Raw genomic sequence first — 13,249 nt, 5'->3', positions numbered from 1 at the left:
TTTCCTCCTTTTCTTAAAAACTCCTTTGTTTTTCTAAAAGATACTGCTGCTGTTGGTGTAAAATGGGAGGGTATAATAGCAAGGAAAGCATGTTTTGTATACAGGGGAGTGTTTATGCACATGCACACTTGGTGTTAGTCTCCAAGGTAGTCTCACTCTGTAGCCCATGTTGCTCCTTCTGCCTCAGCTTCCCAAGTGCAGAGATGTTTGATGTGAGTAACCACACCTGGCCAGGACTTTTATTCCAAGATGAGCAGAGTGTGAACAGTTGTAATGATTACAGCCTTATGAATAATAAGTAAACATTTGAGTTAAGCAGAATTTTTTCTCCAGGTCTGTGTTTGCAGCTCCTTGGCTCAGTTGTTTGGAGCGTGTGAACACGTAAAAATGAAGGCTGCTGTCGTGGAAGCATTGTCTTGTCTTGTTGTCACTGTACTGTCTTGGTTATGTCACTGTCCTAATTTCACCCCCGGGAATGTAAGTGTCTATATTGCATGGTCTTGCTAATAATTTCCTACTGGTTTACAGCTGGTGTCCCTCGGTCGGTGTTAAAAGACTGGCGAAAAGTCAAGAAGCTGAAGCAAACCGGAGAGTCCTTCTTACAGGATGACTCCTGCTGTGAGATCGGGCCCAATTTACAGAAGTGCCGCGAGTGTAGACTTGTCCGCAGTAAGAAGGGAGAGGAGCCAGCTCACTCACCAGTGTTCTGTAGATTTTATTATTTCAGGCGGTGAGTGAAAATAAAAAAAAATGCATGGGGGCTGGAAAGATGGAACAGTGGCTAAAGGCACTTGCTTGCAAAGCCCACCGGCTTGGGTTCAATTCCCTAGTACCCACATAAAACTAGAGGCACAGTAAGGTGCATGCATCTGAAGTTCATTTGCAGGAGAAGAAAAAGCCCTAGTGTGCCCCTTCTCTCTCCCCCCCCCCCAATTAAAGAAAAAAAATTAAATGGAGATGGTGTGAAACTTGTCAGTGAGCTGGGCATGGTGGTGCACGCCTTTAACCCCAGCACTTGGGAGGCAGAAGTAGGAGGATCCCGGTGAGTTTGAGGCCACCCTCAGACTACATAGTGAATTCCAGGTCAGCTTGGGCAAGAGGGAACCCTTACCTCAAAAAATCAAAAAAATGGCCAAGAAAATGTTAGCCCCCACGTATCCCCAAAAATGGCAAGGAAACAACCAGTTCTTTATTAGAGAATTTATTTTTTTTAAAATACCATTTATTAGAGAGAGATAGGTAAAGAGAGGGAGAGAATGGGTGCACCAGGGCCTCCAGCCACTGCAAACGAACTCCAGACACGTGCGCCTCTTGTGCATCTGGCTTACGTGGGTGCTGAGGAATTGAACCTTGGTCCTTTTAACTGCTGAGCTATCTTCCTAGCCTCTCAGTAGAGATTTCTAAGAAATAATGTATTAGTAAGAACAGATTGTGATCTATTCTTTTTTATTTCATAGTCTTGGTAACCAGCAGTCCCCAAACACAGGCAACTTTAGGGAATAGTTACACATGTGAGTAAGAGGTAGAAAAGAAAGGAAAGGATAAGAAAATCTACAAAAAGCTTGAATGAAGGAAATGTTCAGGTAAAAATAAATAAAACAGGTTTAAGATGGTTGTTCATGACAAGAAGAAAGTTTTGGTTTTAAAAAGAGAAAGGAGAGCCAGACACGGTGGCCCATGCCTTCCTCCCAGCACTCAGGCCTGAGTAGGATTCCCCTGAGTTTGAGGCCAGCCACTGTTAAAGAGTGAGTTTCAGGTCAGCCTGTGATAGAGTGAGACCCTGCCAAGTCTGGGGGGAGGGAAGAGGGGATGGTAGGAGGCTATTCTAGGCTAAATGCAAGTTTGAGGCCAGCCTGGAATTCATGAAACCCTGGGGAAGGGTGTTTTGGGGTAAAAGAAATTTTTTTGGTGTTGTCCCTTTAAAAAATAATACTGATTTATAATAAACTTAATGTGCCCCATGGGAGAGTGGTCTAAGTACTCAAGGAATAATGCCAGCTGCTAAGAGAGTAGCCATTTTGCTTTTTGTTTAATATCAGAAAAGTTTCATGCATTGTCTTTTAAGTCATTATAAATAAAGTATCTGTGCTCTTAACTTTTTTAACTTCCTACCTAATAAAAATCCTAAGGTGATTACAGCCATTTTTAACTTTGCTAATTTCCACATTAAGTCTGGATATAAAATAGTATTCCAAGCATGGTGGTACATGCCTATAATCCCAGCAATCTGGGATACTGATGTAGAGTTGTGAGTGCAAGGCCAGCCTAGGTTATGAAATGAGGTAAATAAATAAAATACAAGTACTGTTCTGGATAATCCTGGACACACATTTTTGTATCTACTCTGCTGTTTATCACTTAGTTGGGCAGTCTCCAGTAGTTTCTGTTTTATTGTAGTTGCTGAATAATAACTACTGTTGCCATCCTAAAGGTACCCGAGGGCCTTGTGCATGCCAGTCTAGCAATGTACCACTGAGCTGTAGCCCAACCCTAATTTCTTGAAATAACCAAAAATTGGTATTGCTTATTGCCATTAGAGCATTTTGTAATGGATTAATAATTACAGCATGTATGAGGAGCTATTTTGTTTTTAAATTATAACTTTCTATAATTTAGTGTGACTGTAAAATTAATTCCTAAGTATCTAACACTTTTATGTTTTAATGTTTCAGATTGTCATTTAGTAAAAATGGAGTGGTTAGGATAGATGGTTTCTCTTCTCCTGACCAATACGATGATGAAGCCGTGAGCTTATGGACACATGAAAATCACGAAGATGATGAGCTAGACGTAGAAACCTCTAAATATATCTTGGATATAATAGGTGATAAGTTCTGTCAATTAGTAACATCTGAAAAGACAGCTTTGTCCTGGGTGAAAAAGGATGGTAAGGAAGTTAAATAACATGCACTGTCAACATTTCATTTAAAAGTTCTCTTTGACTAATTGTATCTGCGAAATAATTTCCTTGTCTTTAATCCATTTTCTAATTACGATAATGCCACTTTTTAATGTGCTTAAGGTAGAGGTGTTTGACTTTTGAGACTGGCTGGGTTAGTTCTTTGTGAAATCACAGTAACATCGTCTTATACTTGCTGCTGCAGCATTAATGTGCTAAAAGTTCTTTAGATGCGAAGTTGTGAAATTTTATCACTTTACATATAAATGTATAAGGACATAATCCATTCTGGTTGTTTTTATCTGAATCTCAAGTTGTGCTTTGTTTGTGCAAGCTCTGCCCACCAGTCTTTGTGAGAGTCAGGTGCATCACGTAGAAGAGAAGTACTCCATACGTTTGCATACAAAGTAGTTATGTTACGTATATTGCTAAGGAAACCCAAGTGCCTAAGCTGTACTTTGTGAAATTGTTGCTTTGTTCCCAGAGCCTATATGGCAATGATTAAAGGCAGCTCTGATGACCTAACTGAAGGGGATATCTCTGCTCCTGCCACCTACTGGGAGAGGCTTAAGCACAGCAGCACCCCCACCTGCTGTGTCCTCATAACCAGACAAGAGACCCGGTGTCAATGACAAACCTTTTCTGTGCTGCTTAGGATTACTTCTCAGTGGTCTAGAGAAACATGCTAATTGTGGTGGCCCATGCCTCGAGACTCAGTACTTGGTAGTAGAGGCAGAGGCATAAGAACTCTGTAGTCATTCTGTGCTGCATAGTGAGGCCCTGTTTCAAGTAGAGAAGAAATCTGCCATTGTTTGTAAGTTAAGATAGCCTTAGAAATAGATGGTTTGCCATCACATTTTCAGTTTTGCTGTATTTCAGCCAGAAGCACACAAGACAGAGCATGCTTGCTGCTTGCGTTTTCATTTTCCTTCTCTGTGTTTCAGCCAAAATTGCCTGGAAAAGAGCAGTACGAGGAGTGCGGGAGATGTGTGACGCATGTGAGGCGACGCTGTTCAACATTCACTGGGTCTGCCAGAAGTGTGGATTTGTGGTTTGTCTGGACTGCTACAAGGCCAAAGAGAGGAAGAGCTCTAGAGGTGGGCTCACAACTGAGATAGAAAATTGCTCTGCTGCCTGGGTGCTCTTTAGGGTCTTTATCTCACACCTCGATGCTCCCTCCTTACCACCCTTGATCTTAAATGTGTTACATTTGTTTTTAAGAAAAGGAATCACCACAGTTTATTAATATGTAAACTTTTTTAGAATTCAACTGCATCTATATATCTTAGCATAATAGTATGTCCACTCTCTTAGACCAAAACTTTCTCAGTGTAGACCAAATTTAGGTTAGTCCTTCTTGCATTCGGGTTCTACTTTCTAGGACCCTGATTTCCTTCTAGAGTCTTAATTTGACTGTCATTCATACACGTCACAATTGAATACTTACTAGTATGAATTGATTTTCTACATATTGTTTATGAAATTTAAATAAAATTGTTTAGGAATATATACAAACTTCCCTCTGTATGTTAAAGAGGAAGAATTTTTTTTTAAGTAGTCTCTTGCTGTAGCCCAAGCTGACTTGGAATTCACTCTGTAGTCTCAGACTGACGTTGAACTCAGCGATCCTCCTACTTTTACTAGGGTTAAAGACATGAGCCACCACGTCCGGCTCTTTTATAACAGGGAAAGAGAATATGAGAATGGATGAATGAGAATGGGCGCACCAGGTCCTGTAGCCACTGCAAACCAGCTCCACATGCATGTACTACTTTGTGCATTTGGCTTTATGTGGGTACTAGGGAATCGAACTCAGTTGGCTTTGCAGCCAAGTGCTTTTAACTGCTGTGCTGTCTCCCCAGCCCATCTTTTCTAGTTTTTTTTAAGAGGTAATTATAACTGTTAAGCTCTTTACATTGGCCATCATTTGTATACTTGAAGCTATATTACCTTACAGATAAAGAATTGTACGCTTGGATGAAGTGTGTGAAAGGACAGCCTCATGATCACAAGCATTTAATGCCAACTCAAATCATACCTGGTTCTGGTAAGTATAAATGTTATTTAAGAATGCCGGGGGGGGGGGGGGTTGGGCTGCCACCAGAATCTCGGCGAGTCCTTGTTGCTGCTGCTTCCTTAACCTTCTGCCATGGGAAACCTACAAGCTGGTGCTGATCTGGCACGGTGAGAGCGCCTGGAACCTGGAGAACTGCTTCAGCGGCTGGTACGATGCCAACCTGAGCCCCCCACGGGCCACGAGGAGGCGAAGCGCGGAGGGCAGGCGCTGCGAGATGCTGGCTATGAATTTGACATCGGCTTTACCTCAGCGCAGAAAAGAGTAGTCTGAATTGCACAGTGCTGGATGCCATTGACCAGATGTGGCCTGTAGTGAGGACTTGGCGGCTCAATGAGCGGCATTATGGGGGTTTGACTGGTCTCAATAAAGCAGAAACTGCTGCCAAGCATGGTGAGGCCCAGGTAAAGATCTGGAGGTGCTCCTATGATGCCCCACCACCACCAATGGAGCCTGACCACCCCTTCTACAGCAATATCAGTAAGGATCGCAGGCATGCAGAGGACCAGCTACCCTCCTGCGAGGGTCTGAAGGACACGATTGCCAGAGCACTGCCTTTCTGGAATGAAGAAATTGTTCCCCAGATCAAGGAAGGGAAAAGAGTCCTGATTGCAGCCCATGGCAACAGCCTTCGGGGCATTGTCAAGCAGCTGGAGGGTCTCTCTGAAGAGGCCATCATGGAGCTGAACCTGCCACCTGGGATTCCCATTGTCTATGAACTGGACAAGAACTTGAAGCCCATGCAGTTCCTGCGGGATGAAGAGACCATGCGTAAAGCCATGGAAGCTGTGGCCGCCCAGGGCAAGGCCAAGAAGTGATGGCCAGCTAGCTGACTACGACCCCAAGGAACAACCCCCCTGTCCCCATGCCCCGTGTCTCTCTCCCTAACACCTGTCACACTGACTACGTCTTTAGGATCTTAAGTTGTAGCTGCACATGGGGACCGGTGGCTTCCATTTCCATCTTGGTGCTTTGTCTCCTGCACCCACTCCCTCCATAGAATCTCGTCAGAATAGCACCTCTGGGTGCGGGTCCCTGGTCCAAGCCCAGGCAATGCTGCTCTTACCCAGCAGAGTTGAGGGAGTGGTTCTAGTTCTTCTAGTGCTTTTTACTAAGGACCTGCCTGGGAACTTGGTCAGGGAGGAGCCATGCTGAGGCACGACCAACGAGAAGCCACAATCCAGTTTTGTTCCTAGAGCCTGTTCTGCATTCTTCTACAGTAAGGTCTGGGGGCTCTAGTCATTCCAGTGGAATATGAATGTAGCCTGCATGGTGATTTTGAGAAAACAACTATTTCCTTCCTGACCCCAGAACATTGGGATCAGTCTTGAACTGAGTTCATGCATTACTTTAGTTTGAGAAAATACATACATATACACACACACATCTATAAATAATGCCACACAAAAACCCTTCTGGGGTGTCTAGTGGTGGTTGAAATCGTCCCATGTGGAAATGAAAATAAGCCATTTCTCATACCATCATGGAGTAAGCTCTGTGGCCATGAAGAGGCGGGGCAAAGGCACTGCTGCCGTGTGTCTTAGAAGCCCTCCTCCGCCTTGCTTGTGGCAGTGAGATGAAACGCCCCTTGATCATGTCTACGTGTGTGCATTTCACCATGCCTCATTTCTGAATCATGTTCCAGTTACCTGGTCCTGCCACGTGGGTTCAGTTCTCATTTTGGGCATAACTACTAAATCTTTTCCAGAGCAGTATAATAAAGGAGTGATGTGCAATTACCCCCCCCCCCCAAAAAAAAAAAAAAACAATGCCTAAAGGAGCCAGGCGTGGTGGCGCATGCCTTTAATCTTTAATCCCAGCACTCGGAAGGCAGAGGTAGGAGGATTGCCATGAGTTCGAGGCTACCCTGAGACTACATAATGAATTCCAGGTGGGCCGGTGCCAGAGTGAGACCCTGCCTCAGGGCAGGGGGAGGAATGCCTAAAGAAATGGATCATTTAGGGGGTGTATTAGTGCTGTGCCCCTGTAATCTAGTGCTTGGGAATGTGAGGCACAAAGATTGTTCTGTTTGAAGCCAACTTTGTTTATAAACATAGCAAGAAGTAGCTAGGTATGTAATAGAATGGAGACATAGAAGTAATTCAGCCAGTAATTGAATTGATTTTCCCATAATGATTGGAAATATTCCATCTAGCAATGCTAGGAAAACAGTCTTAGACTCTGAAGAAAACTGTATAAACCATTTCAGAAGAGCAAAATAAAAGTATATAAAGTCATTGGGTTTACAGTAGGTGAAAGTTTTCTAAGATTGTTGCTTAAGTGTACCAAAGTTCTTTTATTTATACTTATCTGAGAGGGAGAGAGAGGGAAAGAGAATGGACATGCCAAGGCCTCTAATCGCTGCACATGAACTCCAGACACATGCCACGTTATGTGTCTGGCTTATGTGGGTCCTGGGGAATCAAACCTGGGTCCTTTGGCCTTGCAGGCAAATACCTTAACTGCTATGTAATCTCTCTAGCTCACCATACTGAAATTTTAGTAATAGAATAAAAGGAGAATGTCAGTTTGATTTGGTGCTAGCTAGTTCTTTGTTGGAAAAGGGATAATACTGGGGGGGGGGGGTACTGGAAGACAATTACAAGATCACAAGAAATCCTGCACTGGTAAGAACACTTTTGTATTCTTACCAACTTGTAACTGTCTTTTCATTTTATTTTATTAGAGGCAGAGAGAGAATGGGCACACCAGGGCCTCTAGCCACTGCAAATAAACTCCAGATGCATACACCACCATGTGAATCTGGCTTACATGGGGCCTGGAGAATCAAACCTGGGTCCTTAGGCTTCTCAGACAAGCGCCTTAACCACTGAGACATCTCTCCAGCCCTGTAGCAGTCTTTTTATTAACTGACATTTTCTTTACTTTTAGTGTTGACAGATCTTCTAGATGCCATGCACATTCTGAGAGAAAAATACGGTATTCAATCTCATTGCCACTGTGCCAACAAACCGAATTTACAGCCTGGGAATTTTCCAATGATGAATGGTGTGTCTCAGGTGAGTTTTTTTTTTTAATCTCTTTCAATAAAATGTATGGTTAAATGATGGAAGTTTAGATATTTGGATTCCAGCGTTAGGCCAGATGTGGTGTTATATGGCTGTGATGTCAGCAGTCAGGAACAGGCAGGAGGATCTAAAGTTGAACTAAGCCTTAGCTGTGATGTAATACTTTGTTTCTAAAGAAAAGCAAAGTGGGGAAGGAAAAAAGAAAAAACTGATGCAGGGCTTGTGTTTTCTTGTTTCTTTCTATCATTTCTTTTTAGCTTTGAAGAAATAATGAGTAGCAATTGTCTTCCCTGTGTAGGCTTTACAGAATGTTCTGAACCACGGTAATAAGGTTTCTTTGTGCATGCCTGAGACCCAGCCGCCGCACAGCCCTCAGAGGCCTGAGAGTGACGGCAGCTGCAGCCCTGGCAGTGATGGGAGGACAGACAGCAAGCTGACGCCTCCAGAATCCCAGTCACCACTGCACTGGTTAGCAGACCTTGCAGAGCAAAAATCCAGAGAGGAAAAGAAAGGTAAATGTTGTCACTGTCTAACCAAGAGTGTGCTTTACTGCTACGTAATTTACTTGGTTCTTTTCCTTAAATTATGTAGGTTCCAGAAAACATTTGTTATTAGGAACTAGCCTCTTCCCATGACTTAAGACTATAGCTAAATTAGTTTTGCACGGTCATTTGTGGATGGGCGTATGGATACCACCAGCGCAGTAATCTGCTACTTGGTGTATATAGTCTTACGTGTCATGTTTTTTATTTGTGCTAGCTTTACGCCTCAGATACTGAGGAAGGTCCGTTCATCTGCTCATGTTCAAGCTCCATTTCAGCTGCCTGACTCGTGTAGTTTATGTTCAGATGAATATATCATTTTATTTCCCACTATAAAATGTCTCCTTAATGTGAAGTCGGTTTAAGTTTTGTGAACTGTTTTATTTCAGAAAACACAGAATCTGCTCTTGAAAAGGAAGTGAAAGAAGAGGGAGAAGATGAGGATTCTGATTCACAGAATGGCAGGGCATCACCTCCAGTGTCCCAGAGTAACGAACAGGGCTCTACCCTGCGGGACTTACTGACCACCACCGCCGGGAAGCTGCGCGTGGGCTCTACCGACGCGGGCATTGCCTTCGCACCAGTGTATTCAATGGGTGCCCCAGTAAGTGTGAGGGCACGTCTTGACTTGCTTGTTTGTTTTTATGTTTTTTTGCACATGCTAGGTACCCTACTATTTAAATATACCTCCAGTCTCTTTGATTTTCAATGTGGGTCTTATTTTTAGAGTGAGACTTGGCTAGCTAGGAACAATCCATTACAATTGATGGGAGTGAAGTCAGGCAGTCTAGTGGTTTGCTCTCATTTGCAGTGTGACTACTTGAAAGTTGGAGTTTTCATCTTGTTCCAGGTAGAAAGTCAGGAAGGCTCTTGGAGTTGAGATGCTTGAGATGCTCCTTCTAAATATGAATGCCATATACGTATGAGAAAATAAGACTATATGGAGATGAGTAAAAAGTAACTAGAACACAGCTTAGACGTATGTAGCAGCTCTTAGAGGATATGGAGTGTCGCCTGTCCAGGCCCAACCACACTGCGGGAGAGGCAGTGCAAGAAGGGCAAGAGCAAGGGGCTGGGTGGCTGTCTGTGTCTGCAGGTTCTGCTCACCCCTCCTCTGACCACTGTCAGTGCGGGAACTCTGCTTCCAAGTACTGCCGACCTTGTAGTTTCTCCATTACCAGACTCCTGCTCCTGGCCTGTTAGAAAGTGCAGGACTCAGCCTTCAGACCACTTACATGCACACCTTCAAGCACGAGCGTTATTTGTGTTGGCTGGGTTTGTTTTCTGAATTAGTAAGCTGAATGTTTAAAATAAAGTGAATGAAACCAGAATGATAATACTCTCAACATAGGGTCTCACTCTAGCCCAGGCTGACCTAGAATTCACTGTGTAGTCTCCTTGTGGCCTTGAACTCATGGCAATCCTCCTACTTCTGCCTCCCTAGAGTTGGAATTAATGGTGTGCGCCACCACTCCCAGCTAAACATTGTTTTTTGTTTTTTTTTTAAGTTTTTTTCTTTTTTATTTTTCCCAATAGAGTAGCAAAAGTGGACGGACTATGCCTAATATTCTTGATGACATCATTGCTTCAGTTGTTGAAAACAAAATTCCACCAAACAAAACTCCCAAGATTAATTCAAAGTCAGAACTTACTGAAGAGCTGAAAGAAAACAGGACACCTGCAGTGAGTGACAGCAGCAAGCTTTTCAGTGACATTCCACATTCCTGGGTCTGTGAGCAGCACGTGCTTTGGCTCAAGGATTACAAGAATAGTAATAACTGGAAGCTTTTCAAAGAGTGTTGGAAACAGGGCCAGGTGAGTATTTCAGCTGTTTAATGCACCGTTCATCACGTGTACATGTGGTGCTCATTATCAAGATAAGGAACGTTAACTTACAGTGTAGGAATTGTTTTCATGGAATCAAGTTGACAATTTAAAAGAATTGGTAGCAAAGCAGATGAAAAGTAAACTACAGGAGATACCACCAGAGGCAAGGAGTCTGAAATGTTCCTTTAGTTTAATATTAACTTAGTAAAACAATCGACTTCTTCCACACTGCTCATTATTATAGGAAATGGTAGCACAGGGCTTGAGGAAAGTTTGAGTTTGTTTTGTTCTGTTGGTGGTGGTTTCGCAGTATTAGACACTGATATTAAACTCAGGGTCTTGTGTATACAGTGCCAGCGCTGTGCCCCTGAGTTAACTTTTCCAGCTTCTTTACAAAGTCTTTTGTGAAAGGTTAAATACTGTAGTCTGGGAACTGGGAAGGCGGCTCGGCAGTTACGAGGGCTTGTTGCACAGGTGCAAGGACCTGAGTCCAGTCCCAGCACCCAGGTGTGCATGTGCACATGGCCCTGTACAGCTACAGTCCCATTCCTGAGTGCGGGGGAGACACTGCAGTGACTGGGCCACCTCCCCTAACCAAAACATGAACCCAGGCTCAGTGAGAGTCTCTCGTGGAAATAAGCGAGAAATGTAACTCAGGAAGCCACCTAACGTTCTTCTGTGGCCTCCAACCACGTGTGTACGTGTCTTGCCCATGTGCACATGCACACAAAAGTAACATTCAGGACTTTTTGAGCGTTGTGTGTCAATAACAGTGTTATGTCACTGGTGATTGTTTTGAAGAGAATAAAGGGAATAAGACTTCCAAAGTGTTTGTCTAACATTGTAGAGAGCTTTTATGATTTCATTGTTTTATTTTAACTTATTTAGGAGAGAGAGGGGCAATAGGCATATCTCTACTTCTTGCGGCTGCAAACAAATTACAGACCCATGCACCACTTTGTGCATCTGGCTTTTCCTGGGTGCTGGAGAATTAAACCTGGGAAAGCCAGGAGGCTTTGCGAGCCAATGCCCTTAACAACTGAGCCGTCTCACGTTTGCAGTGGCTGGAGGCCCTCAGATGCTGTTCTCTCTCTCTCTCTCTCTCTCTCTCTCTCTCTCTCTCTCTCTCTGTCACTCTCTTTCTCTGTGTCGCTCTCTGTCTTAAAAAGTTGTTAAATAACAAATGTAGATTTTTTTTAATGCAGTTTTATTGGAGATTTTAGAAGCAGTAAATCTTTTGTTGCTTTCTCAACTAAAAAGTCCTGAGAGAATTTCAATTCATGATATCTTAAAAGAGAGGTTTTTCTTTGAAGGAATGTTCCTAGGCTTAAATTTTTTTAAAAACATTTTTTATGTATTTGAGAGAAAAAAGGAGGGAGAATGGGAATACCAGGATCTCCAGCTGCTGGAAACAAACTCTAGATACATGTGCCACCTTGTGCATATGTGCACCTTGTACGTCTGGTGTCTTTTAAATCATGTAAACTCGGGATGTATAAATTTTATTTTCAACACACACACGACAAGCCCAACACACTGGCCTTTTTTTTTTTTTTTTTTTTTAAAATGTGGGTGTGCAGTGGTGGAGGCGGCGGTTGGCATGCCAGGGCCTTGAGCCGCTGTAATCAACGTCCAGACACATGTGCCACCTTGTGCTTCTGGCTTGTGTGAGATCTGGAGAGTCAAACCTGGGTGCTTTGGGTTCACAGGCAAGCACCTTAACCACTAAGCCATCTCTCCAACCCTATCTTTCTATTTAAAATATTATTACATGTATGAACACAAAAGTATTAATATTATCTGTAAAATATTTTCCTGTATTGCATGTACTAAGAGTTCATATTGCATTTGCCCAGAAATGTAATCTTTAGCCTTTCAGACCTCATTTTTTTTGTGGCCTAACATCTTTTCACTAGGTATCACCTTCTAAAGGTCTGTCACACCCTAACAGACCCCTTTTTTGAAAATTATGATATAGTTTACTCTCTTTTAGAAAATGCCACATGATAGCTGTGTTGGTAGCACATGTCTATAAAGCCAGCACTCAGGAAGCTGAAGCTAGATGCCTGCATATCAGGCCAGCTTAGGCTGCAATACGACGAGCCTGTGCTTCCTCATAGACCCACGTTAGAAGCTGTTTGTGTATGTGGTATACATCTGCCAGTATGACTGGAATGTGGCTTGTCCTCCCCTTGTATGTGCCCTGAAATAATTGAAGTGTCTGCATTGTCTTAACTGTTGTTTATTTATGTTTATTCATAAGCCTGCAGTAGTTTCTGGTGTGCATAAGAAAATGAACATTAGCTTGTGGAAGGCGGAGTCTATAAGTCTGGATTTTGGAGACCACCAAGCTGATCTGCTGAACTGCAAGGACAGCATTGTTTCAAGTGCCAATGTTAAAGAATTCTGGGATGGCTTTGAAGAAGTTTCAAGTATGTTGTCCATTGTCTTTTTCCCAAGACGATGACTTTCTAATGTAACTAAACAGTTTCTTTGATCGTCTTTTTTAAAAAAAAAAATGCTAAATAGATCTTTTAATGTTCACTTATCTGGAAGACAACTAAATTGGATCACCAACACCCAACCCAACTTGTAGGGTTAGTTCAGTGAATGTTTTAAATAGATTTGAATGGCTTGAAGAACTGGAACCAACATTAACTGACAAAGAGCAATATCCACTAAATTATAGCATTATCTAAATTAATAAAAGAAAAAAGAAAAAGAGACAATGGAGGTTTCAGTTTAAAAAGATTCTCATGCCGTACATGGTGGCGTGCACCTTTAATCCCAGCACTAGGGAGGCAGAGGTAGGAGGATCACCATGAGTTCAAGGCCACCCTGAGACTACCTAGTGAATTCCAGGTCAGCCTGGACCAGA

The 13,249-nt window shown here is 42.9% G+C and overlaps 1 protein-coding gene and 1 pseudogene across 3 annotated transcripts in view; both read left to right on the top strand.

The window, feature by feature from the left end:
• Jmjd1c (jumonji domain containing 1C) overlaps nt 1-13,249 on the top strand; it is a 121,864-nt gene that overhangs the window by 88,926 nt on the left and 19,689 nt on the right. For all 3 annotated transcript variants that reach the window (XM_004657868.3, XM_045137148.1, XM_045137147.1), the window contains 9 exons: nt 529-730; nt 2,673-2,887; nt 3,844-3,996; nt 4,857-4,946; nt 7,866-7,993; nt 8,301-8,514; nt 8,934-9,148; nt 10,081-10,359; nt 12,635-12,803. In XM_004657868.3, coding sequence (XP_004657925.3) covers nt 529-730; nt 2,673-2,887; nt 3,844-3,996; nt 4,857-4,946; nt 7,866-7,993; nt 8,301-8,514; nt 8,934-9,148; nt 10,081-10,359; nt 12,635-12,803 — 1,665 coding nt within the window. The remainder of the gene's footprint in view (nt 1-528; nt 731-2,672; nt 2,888-3,843; nt 3,997-4,856; nt 4,947-7,865; nt 7,994-8,300; nt 8,515-8,933; nt 9,149-10,080; nt 10,360-12,634; nt 12,804-13,249) is intronic.
• LOC105943972 lies at nt 4,957-5,791 on the top strand (annotated as a pseudogene).

Source organism: Jaculus jaculus, chromosome 18 (assembly GCF_020740685.1).
Source record: "Jaculus jaculus isolate mJacJac1 chromosome 18, mJacJac1.mat.Y.cur, whole genome shotgun sequence".
Taxonomy (NCBI): Eukaryota; Metazoa; Chordata; class Mammalia; order Rodentia; family Dipodidae; genus Jaculus; species Jaculus jaculus.
The sequence above is the reverse complement of the archived record's forward strand: the minus strand, read 5'-3'. Positions and strand labels throughout refer to the sequence as shown.